The sequence below is a fragment of the Rhinoraja longicauda genome, chromosome 2 (genome assembly GCF_053455715.1).
Source record: "Rhinoraja longicauda isolate Sanriku21f chromosome 2, sRhiLon1.1, whole genome shotgun sequence".
NCBI classification, from domain to species: Eukaryota; Metazoa; Chordata; class Chondrichthyes; order Rajiformes; family Arhynchobatidae; genus Rhinoraja; species Rhinoraja longicauda.
This window is the reverse complement of record NC_135954.1, coordinates 59,321,174-59,334,786: the sequence shown is the minus strand read 5'-3', so window position 1 is coordinate 59,334,786 and position 13,613 is coordinate 59,321,174. Positions and strand designations below refer to the sequence as shown.

The following is a 13,613-nucleotide window of genomic DNA, read 5'->3' as shown; positions in this document are numbered from 1 at the left end:
GAAAGGTCAGATTAGGAATGTGAGGGGGAGTTGAAATGCTGAGCCACCGGGAGATCAGGTTGGTTAAGGCAGAATGAGCGAAGGTGTTGAGCGAAACGATCGCTGAGCCTCGCTTGGTCTCGCTGATGTAGAGAAGCTGACATCTGGAACAGCGGATACAATAGATGAGGTTGGAGGAGGTGCAGGTGAACCTCTGCCTCACCTGGAAAGACTGTTGAGGTCCTTGAATGGAGTCGAGGGGGAAGGTAAAGGGACAGGTGTTGCATCTCCTGCGGTTGCAGGGTAAAGTACCTGGGGAGGGGTTGGTTTGGGTGGGAAGGGACGAGTGGACCAGGGAGTTACGGAGGGAACGGTCTCTGCGGAAAGCAGAAAGGGGCGGAGATCGGAAGATGTGGCCAGTGGGATCCCGTTGGAGGTGCGGAAATGTTGGAGGATAATTTGTTGTAGACGACGGCTGATGGGTGGAAAGTGAGGACAAGGGGGACTCTATCCTTGTTACATATGGGGAGAGGGGGAACAAGAGCGGAGCTGCGGGATATAGGGGAGACCCTAGTGAGAGCCTCATCTATAATGGAAGAGGGGAACCCCTGTTTCCCAAAGAATGACTTTGGATGCTCATTTTTGAATGTTGATAAATTGAGCACACAAAGCAATAATCCTCAAATGGTACATTGGCAGTCAATCAATGCAAGGACATTCAATGCAGTCAATGCAAGGACATTCAAGTAGATGCGAGCAAGAGACAGGACAGGCCATGAACGATCTAACCCACTATGTAACAAAAAAAATCAGTGGAGTGGGAAATTCCTACAGGTGCACATACAAAATTTCTTGTTCGGTTGGCAACAACACAAACACCCATCTTGTTCTCTTTCAAAATGGACGCTCCTCTAAAACCTCAACCATAAGGATTGGTTGAGGTGATGTTCAACCAAGAGACGACCCAGGCTGGCAAGTACAGGGGGTGCCCTTCGGTGGACGCAACTTGGCACCAACTTAGAAACAGATGCTTTCTTTTCACCTACCCTGAGTATTTTTTCAGTGTTGCTCAGTAGAGTTGGAATGAGATGCGACTGGAGTTTACCCAATTCTGTTGTCCATGCTGCAAATGCTGGCAGGAATACTTCATGCGTAGCATTAATCACCCTCTCGGAGGGGTCATTTAAGGCTGACATTTGCAGTTCAAAACCCTGTGGTGAAAAAAAAGACCACGTACATATATCAAAGGACAAAAAGTGGGAATTTCCATGAAGATATCTGATCTGAAATAAAATACTATAACCTCAGGCGCTTGGCACAAAACCATACCTGCAAGTATTTATCAGGATCATCAATATAGGCCATAATAATACCAAGACTTTTAATAACTGCCTCTCGCACAAGGTCTGCCTTATCTTCTGTCAACATCTGCTGCAGCATTGAAAGCACCAGTGAACTGCGAATCTCTTTCTACAGGAAAGAACAATAAAATTAGCTTGGTAATCAAAGGATTTGCTTGCTTTGAACAGAAAGATGTGAATGTTTCTTACAGGCAAGTACGGTGCAAGTGCTCCGCAGGCTTCTGCCACCAGCAACCTTCGCTCTGGATACTTGTGATTGATCTGGAAAAAGGATAAATTAATGAAATACTCTGTACTTCTGATAATTTAGATCAAGTTCACACCATAACAATGTGGATTAAAAAAAATGCATGTAGAAGCATTTCCACTGACGGGATTACATTTGCGTGTCATTCCAATACTGAGGATGCATGCATATTCAAATATTGAACTAGTGTTTCCAGTAACCCACTGACATATATTCCCCAACATAAATGTGACAGTGATATCAACGCTTACATTTTTCATTTGATTGATATTTGACTTAAATCTTCATCAAATTAAAGAAATATCCATTTTTGGAGGGGTCATTGGACTGGAAGCATGACAACAAATGCCATAATTTCAACATCAGTGTAGACACCAAATTACACACAGTTGGTTCCTAGTAAGCTGTTTTCACGCAGAGTATTGAACACATCCTTGTTCACTTTATTTCAAGCAAATTAGGTTGGAACATACTGCTTTTCCAATTGGTGGTCTAGCAATGCAGTAACGAAAACCATATTTAAGATCAGATGCCTCACTGGCAGATGGAGCACTAACTCAGGCAAAAACACTCCAATTTAGGGGCATGATGCACTATGCATCCAGACCCTCAGCACATGCTCGGGATGGTCGATTTATATAGCATGACCACACTAGTTTGAATAGAGATTACGGGCTTGATTGAAAACGTAGGTGGAGCCAATAGGCTTTTTATTTTACATGTGTACGAAGGAATTGCAGATGCTGGTTTAAAGCGAAGATAGACACAAAAAGCTGGAGTAACTCAATGGGACAGGCAGCATCTCTGGAGAGAAGGAATGGGTGACGTTTTGGGTCAAGACCCTTCGTTTTACAGAGTGCTTTTGGATGATAACACTTCAGTTTACTTAAAAACACAGCTTTTGAAATTTCAAACTATATAAATCCTTTTGAAGTCAGACATTAAATTGAGTATAGTTTTTTGACAGCATGGAAACAGGCCCTACAGTCTACTGAGACCACACTGGCCACCATCACCCATTCACAGTTGTTCTGTTATTCCACATTCTCATCTACTCCATACACACTAGGGGCAATTTTACAGCAGCCAATTAACCTACAAACCCACATGTCTTTCGAATGTGGGAGGAAACTGGAGTACCTGGGGAAACTTACCCGGTCACAGGGAGTATGTGCATACTACACACAGACAGCAGCCGAGGTCAGGATCGAACCCGGGTAGCCGGCGCTGTGAGGCAGCAGCTACACCAGCTGCGCCATTGTGCTGCTTTTCAAAAATGTTGCCCCTAGGTTCCAATGAAATCTTTTCCATCTCACCGAAAACTTATGTGCTCTGTTAAAAAGCTTTTAACAACGAGGAGCTATTGATAGTCCAAAAGCAAAACATTGTAGACTGTGGCATGCACTATTATGGTCACATATATTAAGATTACATTTATTCTATTATTGATTATTATGTATCTCTGTTTTATTGTGTTTATAGCCCTTAACGCTGGAGCAAGGAAGAATTTCATTGTGCCCCTGTCAGTACATATGACAATTAAATACTCTTGAATGTCAACTCTTGAAAAATTGATATGAAAAAAATTGGAGCTCATGAAATAGTCAGCATGTCAAAAAAAGCATCTGTATAGAAAGAAACAAATTAATATTTCAGCTTGCTGACCTTTCATCAAACATGGCTAAACTTCTGTTGATCAGCCACTGAACTGAAACATTAACTCAAGGTTTCTCTGTGCTGATGTGTCCTAACATGCCTTGTGATTATTGTTTTTGTGGCAAGAAAGGCATATGACATGCTTGCACACTGGGGTAGTGTGTGCAGTTGTGGTCACCACACTGTAGGAAGGATGTGGTTACACTACAGAGAGTTCATAAAGGTTTAATCGGCTTTGGAGGGCTGGCATTATCAGGGGAGATTGGATAGGCTAGGTCTGTTTATCCTGGAGCAAAGAGGTGACATGATAGAGGTATATAAAATTATGAGGGGCATTGATAGGGTAGATAGATTGGATGTCTCCCATGGTAGGGGTGTTAATAGATTTAAGGTGAGAGGGGAGTTTAAAGGGGATCTGAGGGGTACAATTTTTAAACAAGAAAAGTTGGTATCTGCTAGTGATGGTGATAGGAACAGCAGCAATATTTAAGAGGCATCTTGACAGTTACTTGAAGGTGCAGGTCATAGAGGGTTATGGAGTTCATGCAGGCAAGTAGGCTTCTGCCACTGTATGTTTCTTTTTTTTTCCTAATCAGATGTGCAGCACTTTGGTCAACGTGGGTTGTTTTTAAATGTGCTATACAAATAAAATTGACTTGACTTGACTTGACTTATTATAGATAGGCACGATGGATAGAAACATAGGAGTGCACAAAGGAGGTATGTATGTGCAGTACGAACCCTTTCTGGGATAGCACAAATTTGAATAAAGAAAGCTTTCTTTTAACACATGCAAATTAAACAGATTTGCATTTCAAGATATCTTTGGCACATACTCGTCCTGTTCTTCCCCACCAACAGCCTAGTTGTTGATGGAATATAAGCGATTCAAAGGGACAATATTACTATTATTTCCATTTTATGTAGTGTGACCTACTACTTTGGTCAAATGTTATAGGGTTATCCAAACCAATATGTTAACAATTTTCATTCGTAGAATACAGAGAATGCAACTCATGTGTTACAATTGCACGGTTACAAGAAAAAGGATGATGAGTCATAGGATGCCAATAAGTTTTGCCACTTATGGGTCTAAATGGGATTGCTCTGAATGTAAGAAATATGAATAGAAGGCCATGTGAGCCATTGAGTCTGTTCTGCCATTCCATGAGATTACGGCTGATCACTGGCACCAATTCCAGTTCCCTTTCAAAAAGGAAAGGACATGTACAGATTGAGCATAAAACCTAAATGTAGAGCTCAAAGCAAGGCAGTCAATGATACACACAGAATCTGTAGGAGGCCAGTCAGCCTGTCGTTGATAACACTGCTGAATCAACCAGGCAAAAATATTTTTCTCACATCAGCTTTGACTATTACCATCGCTCTATGCCCTCGAGTTCTTGATCAGTTCTGACAATGAGAAATAATTTCTCTTTAGAATTTCTCAATATTCTTCATGATTCTATCAATACCTTTCATGATTTCAAATAATAATAATAATAATAATAATAATAATATTCATTTATTGCTTTCCAAGCATTCAAGTTTCTCCGGTCTATCAAAATAAATCCCATGTCCCTGGAATAATTTTCAAAGCCTTCACATATTTCCTCCAGCCTGGCACTCAGACCGAGAGAATCTGCTTCTGCTACATTTAGACACTTTTTAAAGTTCAACACAAGTTCCCTGGTCTTGTATTCCACATCTCATTTCATAAAGTCCAGGATCCCAAATGCATTTTAATCACTTTCCCAACCTACCTTGGCATCTCACCCTGCTATATTGTACTCATTTTGTCCAGTTTCACGAAGTTCAATTTTCACTCTGCTCAGTTTTACAACTGTATTTAATGGATCCTTCCGACATTAATTACAGTCAAATAAACAAAGAAAAAAAAAGGAAAAGTACATCTGGAGGGTTTGCGCATGGAGGAGAATGCCAGGATGCTCGCATTGCTTCCCTGGTGAGGTTATCAATGGTATAGCACTTTAGTATCCCATTTGCCAACAGCAGCTAAGCAACAGCAGAGAAAAAGATTTAAGATTGTGCTCAAATCTTCCTTAAAACAGTCAACATTCTCATCAACTCTTGGAAATCCTTGGCTTCCAAATACTCAAGAACAGGAGGAGCATTTGCAATGGTATCAAGAAGCTAGTCAATGGAACCTTATGTAAATGGAAGAGGTGCACCACCTCACACACTATCCACCTGCCTTGACCCCCTCCCTCAGCAGGCACCTCCTGCCCATCAGTGGTAGAAGCGCCAATTCCCAGAATAGTTTTTTGTGGGTTCTGTCCTGACAGATGGAGTCAGAAAGGAAGCAGGTCATCCTGAATCCTGAGGGACTCCCTAAGAGGCGGTAATAACCAAACTCTCAGTTATTCTTATCTGTGGAAACCAACTACAATTAGAAACACAAATTTTAAAAAAACCTATTTTTAAGATAATTGGCTTTTAAGTCCTGGAGGAGAGGTACACTTTAAATACTACTATATATTTTGTAATCCTTAAAACCCTTAGCCAAGTTGAGCCAGAGCACAAATAAAAGCATCTAGCCAGCTTTTGTGATTGTCTGGCTAGGAAACATTGTAATAGCTTCTTAGCTCTTTCAGAGATCATACTGCAGCTTGTTAAATAACCTTCCAAGAGAGAATCCAAGATTGGTCTTTCTCCACACAACACATATCCTTAGACATTCAAGGGTCTAAGACAGAATCCCCCTTGAACTCACCTTCCACCCCATCAGCCGCCGCATATAGCACATAATCCTCCAACATTTTCGCCAGGGGGGAGGGGAGAAGGAGGGGGAGAGGGGGGTTAGGGGAAAGGGGGGTTAGGGGAAGGGGGAAAGGGGGGTTAGGGGAAAGGGGGGAGGGGAAGGGGAAAGGGGGGAGGGGGAAAGGGGGGAGGGGGAAATGGGGAGAGGGGGAAATGGGGGGAGGGGGAAATGGGGGGAGGGGGAAATGGGGGGAGGGGGAAATGGGGGGAGGGGGAAATGGGGGAGGGGGAAAGGGTGGGTGAGGGAAAGGGGGGAGGGGGGAACGGGGGGAGGGGGGAACGGGGGGAAGGAGAGGGTGCTGCACCAATGCAGGAGAGGTTTGGGCCCAATGGGTCCACTTGATCTAGTTTATACCTACACATGTAAGCCGTTTTTGTAATTAGATTAAGTGAGATTTACAGGTATAATTACGTTTTTTCAACAAGAATTTCTATACCTGGCAACTAAAGTTATTTTAAATTAGGTTTTTCATTTACCTGCTCCCAGCACTGTGGTAGGAGTTCAGCTTCAACACGAGTTGGCCCCACATGGCGAGCAAACGCCACACAGCCAGTTAGAATCATTTGCCTAAAACCAAAATAGGAAAGTAGATGAATACTGAACGATTACTCCCAGGAAGTTTCTGGTGTTAGTCCAATAAATTTTCTTTCCCTTTTCATTGACCGAAAAGCAACACTCTTTTCTGGTTAAGGGGTTTCAATAAGTTTGGGTCATTCAAGTATAAAAATACCATAAACCATAATACCATAAGCCTGTCTGACAAGTTCAAGAAATTAAAATTAAATGATCCCAAAGTGATGTGTTATGAATCTTAATTTCTAGTGTTTGCATGCATGTTCCAGGGAAACATTATTACAGCTGCAATTGGTTTATTTTGATTATTGACTACTATCTGAGAATTCTTTCTCATGTGGTCAAGAATACAAATTGAGGCAGTAATCAGCTGTGGTACATGATTTTTGGCCAATTCTTTTTGAGGGGCCCAATTTTCTTTAAAGCGTAAAAAATTTATCTGAAAATAACAGGAATTAAGTATTGCAACTATGTCTTTGCAAGTCATTTAATACAAGGAGGTGCTGCATAGTTCAAACAAATACAGCAAGAAAATTATCCCTGCAGACCCCAGGGTCTGGTCAGTATTGCTTTCAACAGTTACCAGTTAGGAGTTAAGTTCAGTTTAGTTTATTGCCACATGTACCTGGGTACAGTGAAAAGCTTTTGTTGCATGCTAACCAGTCCAGCAGAAAGACAATACATGTATAAGCAAGTTAAAGAAATATTTGCTTTAAAGTCAAAAGTGGGTTTTTGAAATATAACACAACAGTTTGTACCTTTGTTCATCATCTGGACGCTTAATTAAGTTGAAAAGAATGTGCAGAAGCTGGTCCCTCTCTTTGGGTTCCGGATGGAGGCAAGCAGTACACAGGATTAGGGGAATTAACTCCTAAATTAGGGGAAAAAAGTCAAATAAATAAACAACATAGCATAAGTATAGCTTGGTAAAAACATCAAGGAAATTTTGCGGGCTTCTCAGCGTGGTATTTGAATTGTCATAACTGCAGATTACTTGCAACTCTGGGTTTCAAATACCTTTGGTGCCTTCAGCAAAAAACAATGTACTGGAGGAATGCAGTGGGGAAGGCAGTATCTGCAGATGACCTCTCGGGTAGGAACTCTTGTTCAGACAACCTGAAACGTCACCTATCCATTTCCCTCCACAGATGTGGACCTGCTGAGTTCTTTCAGCCATTGTGTTTTTGTTCAAGAGTCCAGCATCCTCAGATTTGTGTCTCCATATCTTTGCTGCCTTTCTCTGGTTTACCCAGTTTTACTCAATATTTTCAGTCACTGCCATGAAATGTCAGTTAACAGTGGTGGCTGATCATTCTGCTCTCCCGCCTAAATGTTTGATTCTAACCATCGGCTGCTCTTTTCCATTATCCTTGCAACTAACTTTCCTTAAACATAACTACTGTATCTTATTAAATCTCCATCACATCTACTGAAATCTCTGCCATGTGGATTCCAGCAAAACTGCAAAGTCATTACATTGTCCACAAAATATGTACTTCTGTAAATTTTCTTGCCTATGCAGTTCCCAACTTTGTGTTTTAGAGAGTTTTGATTACATTCACTGTAACGTTATATATTTATAAATATAGTTAAATAATTAATTAACTTCATCTAAACTTTTTTTTTGTGCCTCTGACAGCCTTATTAAAAGTTTAAAAAAAACATTTTAAAGTACAGGAATTTGTACCCTCGATCTCTCTGCTCTACAACACCCAGAGGGCCCTACTAATCATTGTGAAGGTCCAGCCGTAGTTTGACTTTCCAAATTGTAACACCTCACACTTATCTGATTTAATCTCCATTAGCCATTCCTTGCCCAACTGATCAAGACCCAGCTGTAATTTGTGATAACAATCTTCAATGTGTCCCACATTAAACCTATGCCCTCTAATTTTCCATTCCCCTATCCTGGGAATAAGTCAGTGGCCATTCACCTCATCTATGCCCTTCATGATATTTTTTTTACCTCTTAGGCCATTCCTCAATCTAGGAGGCCCCATGGAAATGTCCAAGTTTCTTGAATCTCTCATAAATTAAGCCCTCTGGTCTTCATAATATTCTTGTGAATCTTTACTGCACCCGTTTCATCTTAATGACATCCTTCCTATAGCTGGGCAACCAGAACTCTCCAAAAGTGTGGGCTCACCAACAACTTGGTCATTTGCGGTTGGATTGACAATCTTATCCCTTAAAGTACAAATCGGAAAAACTGGTATGGCACTTCATTTGCTTCTCAGTGATTTATGGGATTAGCACTAGGCATATATACTCTGGGGAAGTTCTTCTGGCACCACAACTCCATCCCAAAGAAGATTATATTAACAATACTTTTGACTGGCTGGATGCACCCAGGCACATCCAATCAATTATTGCTCCTTACCTTTCGAGTTCCTTCTAAACTCCAAATATCAGGACTGGTGCCATTAAGTATTGAACTTCAAATTATCACTTTGAAGATAGTGAGCAATTCCAGGGTGAGCACATTGATAGAAATAGGAAACGTGCAAGGTTGACCATTTGGGAACTGAATGACATCTGGTAGTAATTTAAATCTTACATGCTAAGTAATAAAGAACATCAACACTACCTTCCAACTATGCTTCCAAAATTCATATCTAATAGAAATTGTCCAATTGGATATTCAGAATAAATTTGGGATGCAAATACTAATTTAAAAAAAGCTAGGGTTAAACCTATGGTTTCAATTACCACAGAATACACACTAATTAAAATACATTCATTTCAAACCTTGTGAGCATGATCAAGATCATAAAAGTAGTTTCAAATAATTCAGTGATATTTCACAATCTGGTCTAAGGAGCTGAAATGTGGGCTCATCATTAGAATTTCCCTACCTTTCCCCCACATGGGAATGTACTTAGACTGTAACTAAAACTTCTCCATCTTAAATGTCTCCCATTGTTTAGTTACAGATTTGCTTGCCAAGCTTTAATTCCACTTTACTTGAAACATGTCAGTTTGCATCCCATTGAAACCTTAAACACATTATATCACCCTTAATCTTCTACTCAAGGTAATACAAGCTTTATCAATACAACCTGCACTCAATGGTTTAGCCCTGGTTCCATCATTGTGAAATTGCATTGTTCCTATTCAAAAGGTTTTCGCTTCCAAGGTGCAATGGCTAAAATAGAATATGTTATGGGAATCATAGTTTTAAACCATGTAATTTTATTATTATAGTTTTGAAGTAACCCTTTGCTGTCTATAGCCCGAGAAAAATAACATTCCATGAGCCTTCTAATTCTAATTAATGACCACTGTTCAGCTCAAGACATTTTGCTTTAAATATCAGAAAGTCACAAGTGAATGCAACAACCATAAATATGGAAATTATTATGAATTAGAAACATTCTCCATTCAAAATTTGAAAAAAGAGTTGTTCCACTGATGTAAAGCTAAATCATTTGTATAAAAGGAAATGTTTAACTGGTATCAACCTGAATCATTTGTATAAAAGATACATCTATTGAACCTTAACTTAAACTAACTTTTAAAGCGTTGCTCCAAAGACGTACAGGTATGTAGGTTAATTGGCTGGGTAAATGTAAAAATTGTCCCTAGTGGGTGTAGGATAGTGTTAATGTGCGGGGATCACTGGGCGGCACGGACTTGGTGGGCCGAAAAGGCCTGTTTCCGGCTGTATATATATGATGATGATGAGCACTGTGAGTGATTTGGCAATTACTCAGCCAGTTCAAAATTGATAAACACAATCCATCAACCCGTCACAGAATGTGGGTAATTTCTTGTGCAGGCTAGATTGGCTAAGCATAGCTACCTCATCAAAAAAGTAGCAAATCTAATTGTTACTTCTCCAAGGTATTTTCATTAAATGTTTCCCAAATTAACACTCAGAACCAAATTTTTAAAAACTGAGTACTTTAAAAAAAAAAAATGCTCTCTCAAAAATCAGGCATTTTATTCTAAAGGGAAGCAACAAGAATCAGTAAACCTTTGTTTAATTAAAATGCATTATAAATTGCAAAGTTAACTGCAGGAAAACAAATGCATTTTTTATTTTATTGTATCAACTTCACCCAGAAATTAATGAGCTATTTTTAATGCAAGGTCAAAACTTTTTTCTCAAGCAACTTCTATTAATTAAAAAAGTTGAGAACATTTAGAAAAGTAAACTGTTTTTCAAAACATTACAAAAAACAAATCAACAACTCTTGGAACCAACATTCTTCTGATCCACTACTTAAGGGAGGAATGGGGGAGGGGGGAGTGGGTGAGAAGGGGAGTGGGTGGGGGGGGAGAAGAGGGAGTGGGGTGGGAGTTGAGGGGGGTGGGAATTGAGGGGGGGGGGGAGTAGCGAGGGGGGGAGTAGGGAGGGAGGGGGGGGGAGTAGGGAGGAGAATAGGGGGAGTAGGGAGGGAAGGGGGGAGTAGGGAGGGAGGGGGGGAGTAGGGAGGGAGGGGGGGGAGTAGGGAGGGAGGGGGGGGAGTAGGGAGGGAGGGGGGGGAGTAGGGAGGGAGTAGGGAGGGAGGGGGGAGTAGGGAGGGAGGGGGGAGTAGGGAGGGAGAGGGTGGGGAGGGAGTAGGGAGGGAGAGGGTGGGGAGGGAGGGGGTGGGGAGGGGGTGGGGAGGGAGGGGGTGGGGAGGGAACGGGTGGGGTGGGGAGGGAAGGGGTGGCGGGGCATGTGGGGGTGGGGGAAGAGAGGGAGTGGGGAGTGAGGGTGGTAGGATAGGGGAGGGGTGGTAGGGGAGGGGGAGGTAGGGGAGGGGGAGGGAAGTGGGGGAGGGGAGGGTGCTACACCGATGCAGAAGAGGCTTTGGGTCCACGGCTCGCTCTGGCTGCAGCGCTGGCGGCACAGGGCTGAGGTGAGTGGCACCCTCTCCCCTTCTCTGTCCCCCCCTCTCGCCCCCATACGACCCCAGGACACACTCCCCGCCCGGGAGGGGAGTGGGGTGGAGGAGAGAGGGGGATAGAGGGGAAGGGAGTGGGGGGGAAGGAGGGGGGATGAGTGGGTGAGTGGGGGTCGAATGAAAGACATTCTTGCCATGTAGCGCAGCGGTAGAGTTGCTGCTTTACAGCGAATGCAGCGCCGGAGACTCAGGTTCGATCCTGACTACGGGTGCTGCACTGTAAGGAGTTTGTACGTTCTCCCCGTGACCTGCGTGGGTTTTCTCCGAGATCTTCGGTTTCCTCCCACACTCCAAAGACGTACAGGTATGTAGGTTAATTGGCGGGTAAAATGTAAAAAAAAATTGTCCCTAGTGGGTGTAGGATAGTGTTAATGTACGGGGATCACTGGGCGGCACGGACTTGGAGGGCCGAAAAGGCCTGTTTCCGGCTGTATATATATGATATGATATGATATGATAGAGGGAGTACAGAGAAGGTTCACCAGATTGATTCCTGGGATGGCAGGACTTTCATATGAAGAAAGACTGGATAGACTCGGCTTGTACTCACTGGAATTTAGAAGATTGAGGGGGGATCTTATAGGAACTTACAAAATTCTTAAGGGGTTGGACAAGCTAGATGCAGGAAGATTGTTCCCGATGTTGGGGAAGTCCAGAACAAGGGGTCACAGTTTAAGGATAAGGGGGAAGTCTTTTAGGATCGAGATGAGAATGTTTTTTTTCACACAGAGTGGTGAATTTGTGGAATTCCCTGCCACAGAAGGTAGTTGAGGCCAGTTCATTGGCTATATTTAAGAGGGAGTTAGATGTGGCCCTTGTGGCTAAAGGGATCAGGGGGTATGGAGAGAAGGCAGGTACGGGATACTGAGTTGGATGATCAGCCATGATCATATTGAATGGCGATGCAGGGTCGAAGGGCCGAATGGCCTACTCCTGCACCTATTTTCTATGTTTCTATGAGGGGGGATGGAGTGAGGGGGAGGGGGGATGGAGTGGGGGTGGGTGGGCAGTGGATGTGGGGGAGGGGAGGGGGCTACACCAACGGAGGAGAGCTTTTGGCCCAACGGATGACTGTCGCATCCGCGCGTCACGGTTAGGGGAAGGTTGCCATTTTGTGTTCAGCTCCGGCGCGTGCACAATTCGGGGAGGGTTGCCATTTTGTGTTCAGCTCTGACCTCACGCTCAACTGGCCCGGGTCCCACGTGGGGGGAGCACCTGCGCTCCCCACTCTGTTTGGTCTCTGGCTCGTCCTGGTTTGCTCCTGCCGCTCGCCCCAACGTGGGGTCCATTGATTGGCTACAACCTCCCGCTCGACGCCCGATTGGCCTGGGTCCACATGTTGGGTTGAATGATTGGCTCCGACCTCCCGATTGGTCCGGGTTCCACGTAGGGGGGAGGGTTTCTTCCCGCTCAAAGCAACTGCCGTCGCAGTCGAGCTGACACTGCTGCTGAATGAGGGCACAGTCTCGAGGATCTCCAAGAGAGGATTTTAACCATAAAAAGCAAAAGCATTCCAGATAAGATTTATTTTATTTTAAAGAAAAAATGCCTTTTATTTTAAAGAACAAAAGCGATTTTCCCACATCACGATGGGAATCCAACGAGGAATGGGCCCAACGGGTCCACTTGGTCCCTAATTAAGTTTTGAAAGCAGTATTTCGTACCTCTGAAGCAAAACTAGAAAACACTGATGAAACAAAGGTTTGTTTACACCCAGATCAGCTGGCGACAATGCTTTGCCCCCGCGACCTATGACCTGCATATGCTGAGTCGGAATACCACACATATGCAAAGATTGTGGGCGGCACGGTAGCGCAGCGGTAGAGTTGCTGCTTTACAGCGAATGCAGTGCCGGAGACTCAGGTTCGATCCTGACTACGGGTGCTGCACTGTAAGGAGTTTGTACGTTCTCCCCGTGACCTGCGTGGGTTTTCTCCGAGATCTTCGGTTTCCTCCCACACTCCAAAGACGTACAGGTATGTAGGTTAATTGGCTGGGTAAATGTAAAAATTGTCCCTAGTGGGTGTAGGATAGTGTTAATGCACGGGGATCGCTGGGCGGCGCGGACTTGGTGGGCCGAAAAGGCCTGTTTCTGGCTGTATATATATGATATGATATGATAT

At 43.3% G+C, this 13,613-nt stretch overlaps 1 protein-coding gene across 5 annotated transcripts in view; it reads right to left on the bottom strand.

Moving 5' to 3' along the window:
- Positions 1–13,613, bottom strand: part of relch (RAB11 binding and LisH domain, coiled-coil and HEAT repeat containing) — a 118,986-nt gene that overhangs the window by 45,942 nt on the left and 59,431 nt on the right. For all 5 annotated transcript variants that reach the window (XR_013548780.1, XM_078419588.1, XM_078419620.1 and 2 more), the window contains exons 11-15: positions 7,357–7,469; positions 6,502–6,592; positions 1,530–1,601; positions 1,309–1,449; positions 1,026–1,190 (exon numbers count right to left, since the gene is read on the bottom strand). Coding sequence is in view for 4 of the 5 variants with exons in the window: in XM_078419588.1 (XP_078275714.1) it covers positions 1,026–1,190; positions 1,309–1,449; positions 1,530–1,601; positions 6,502–6,592; positions 7,357–7,469 (582 nt within the window). In the remaining variant the exon portion in view is untranslated. The remainder of the gene's footprint in view (positions 1–1,025; positions 1,191–1,308; positions 1,450–1,529; positions 1,602–6,501; positions 6,593–7,356; positions 7,470–13,613) is intronic.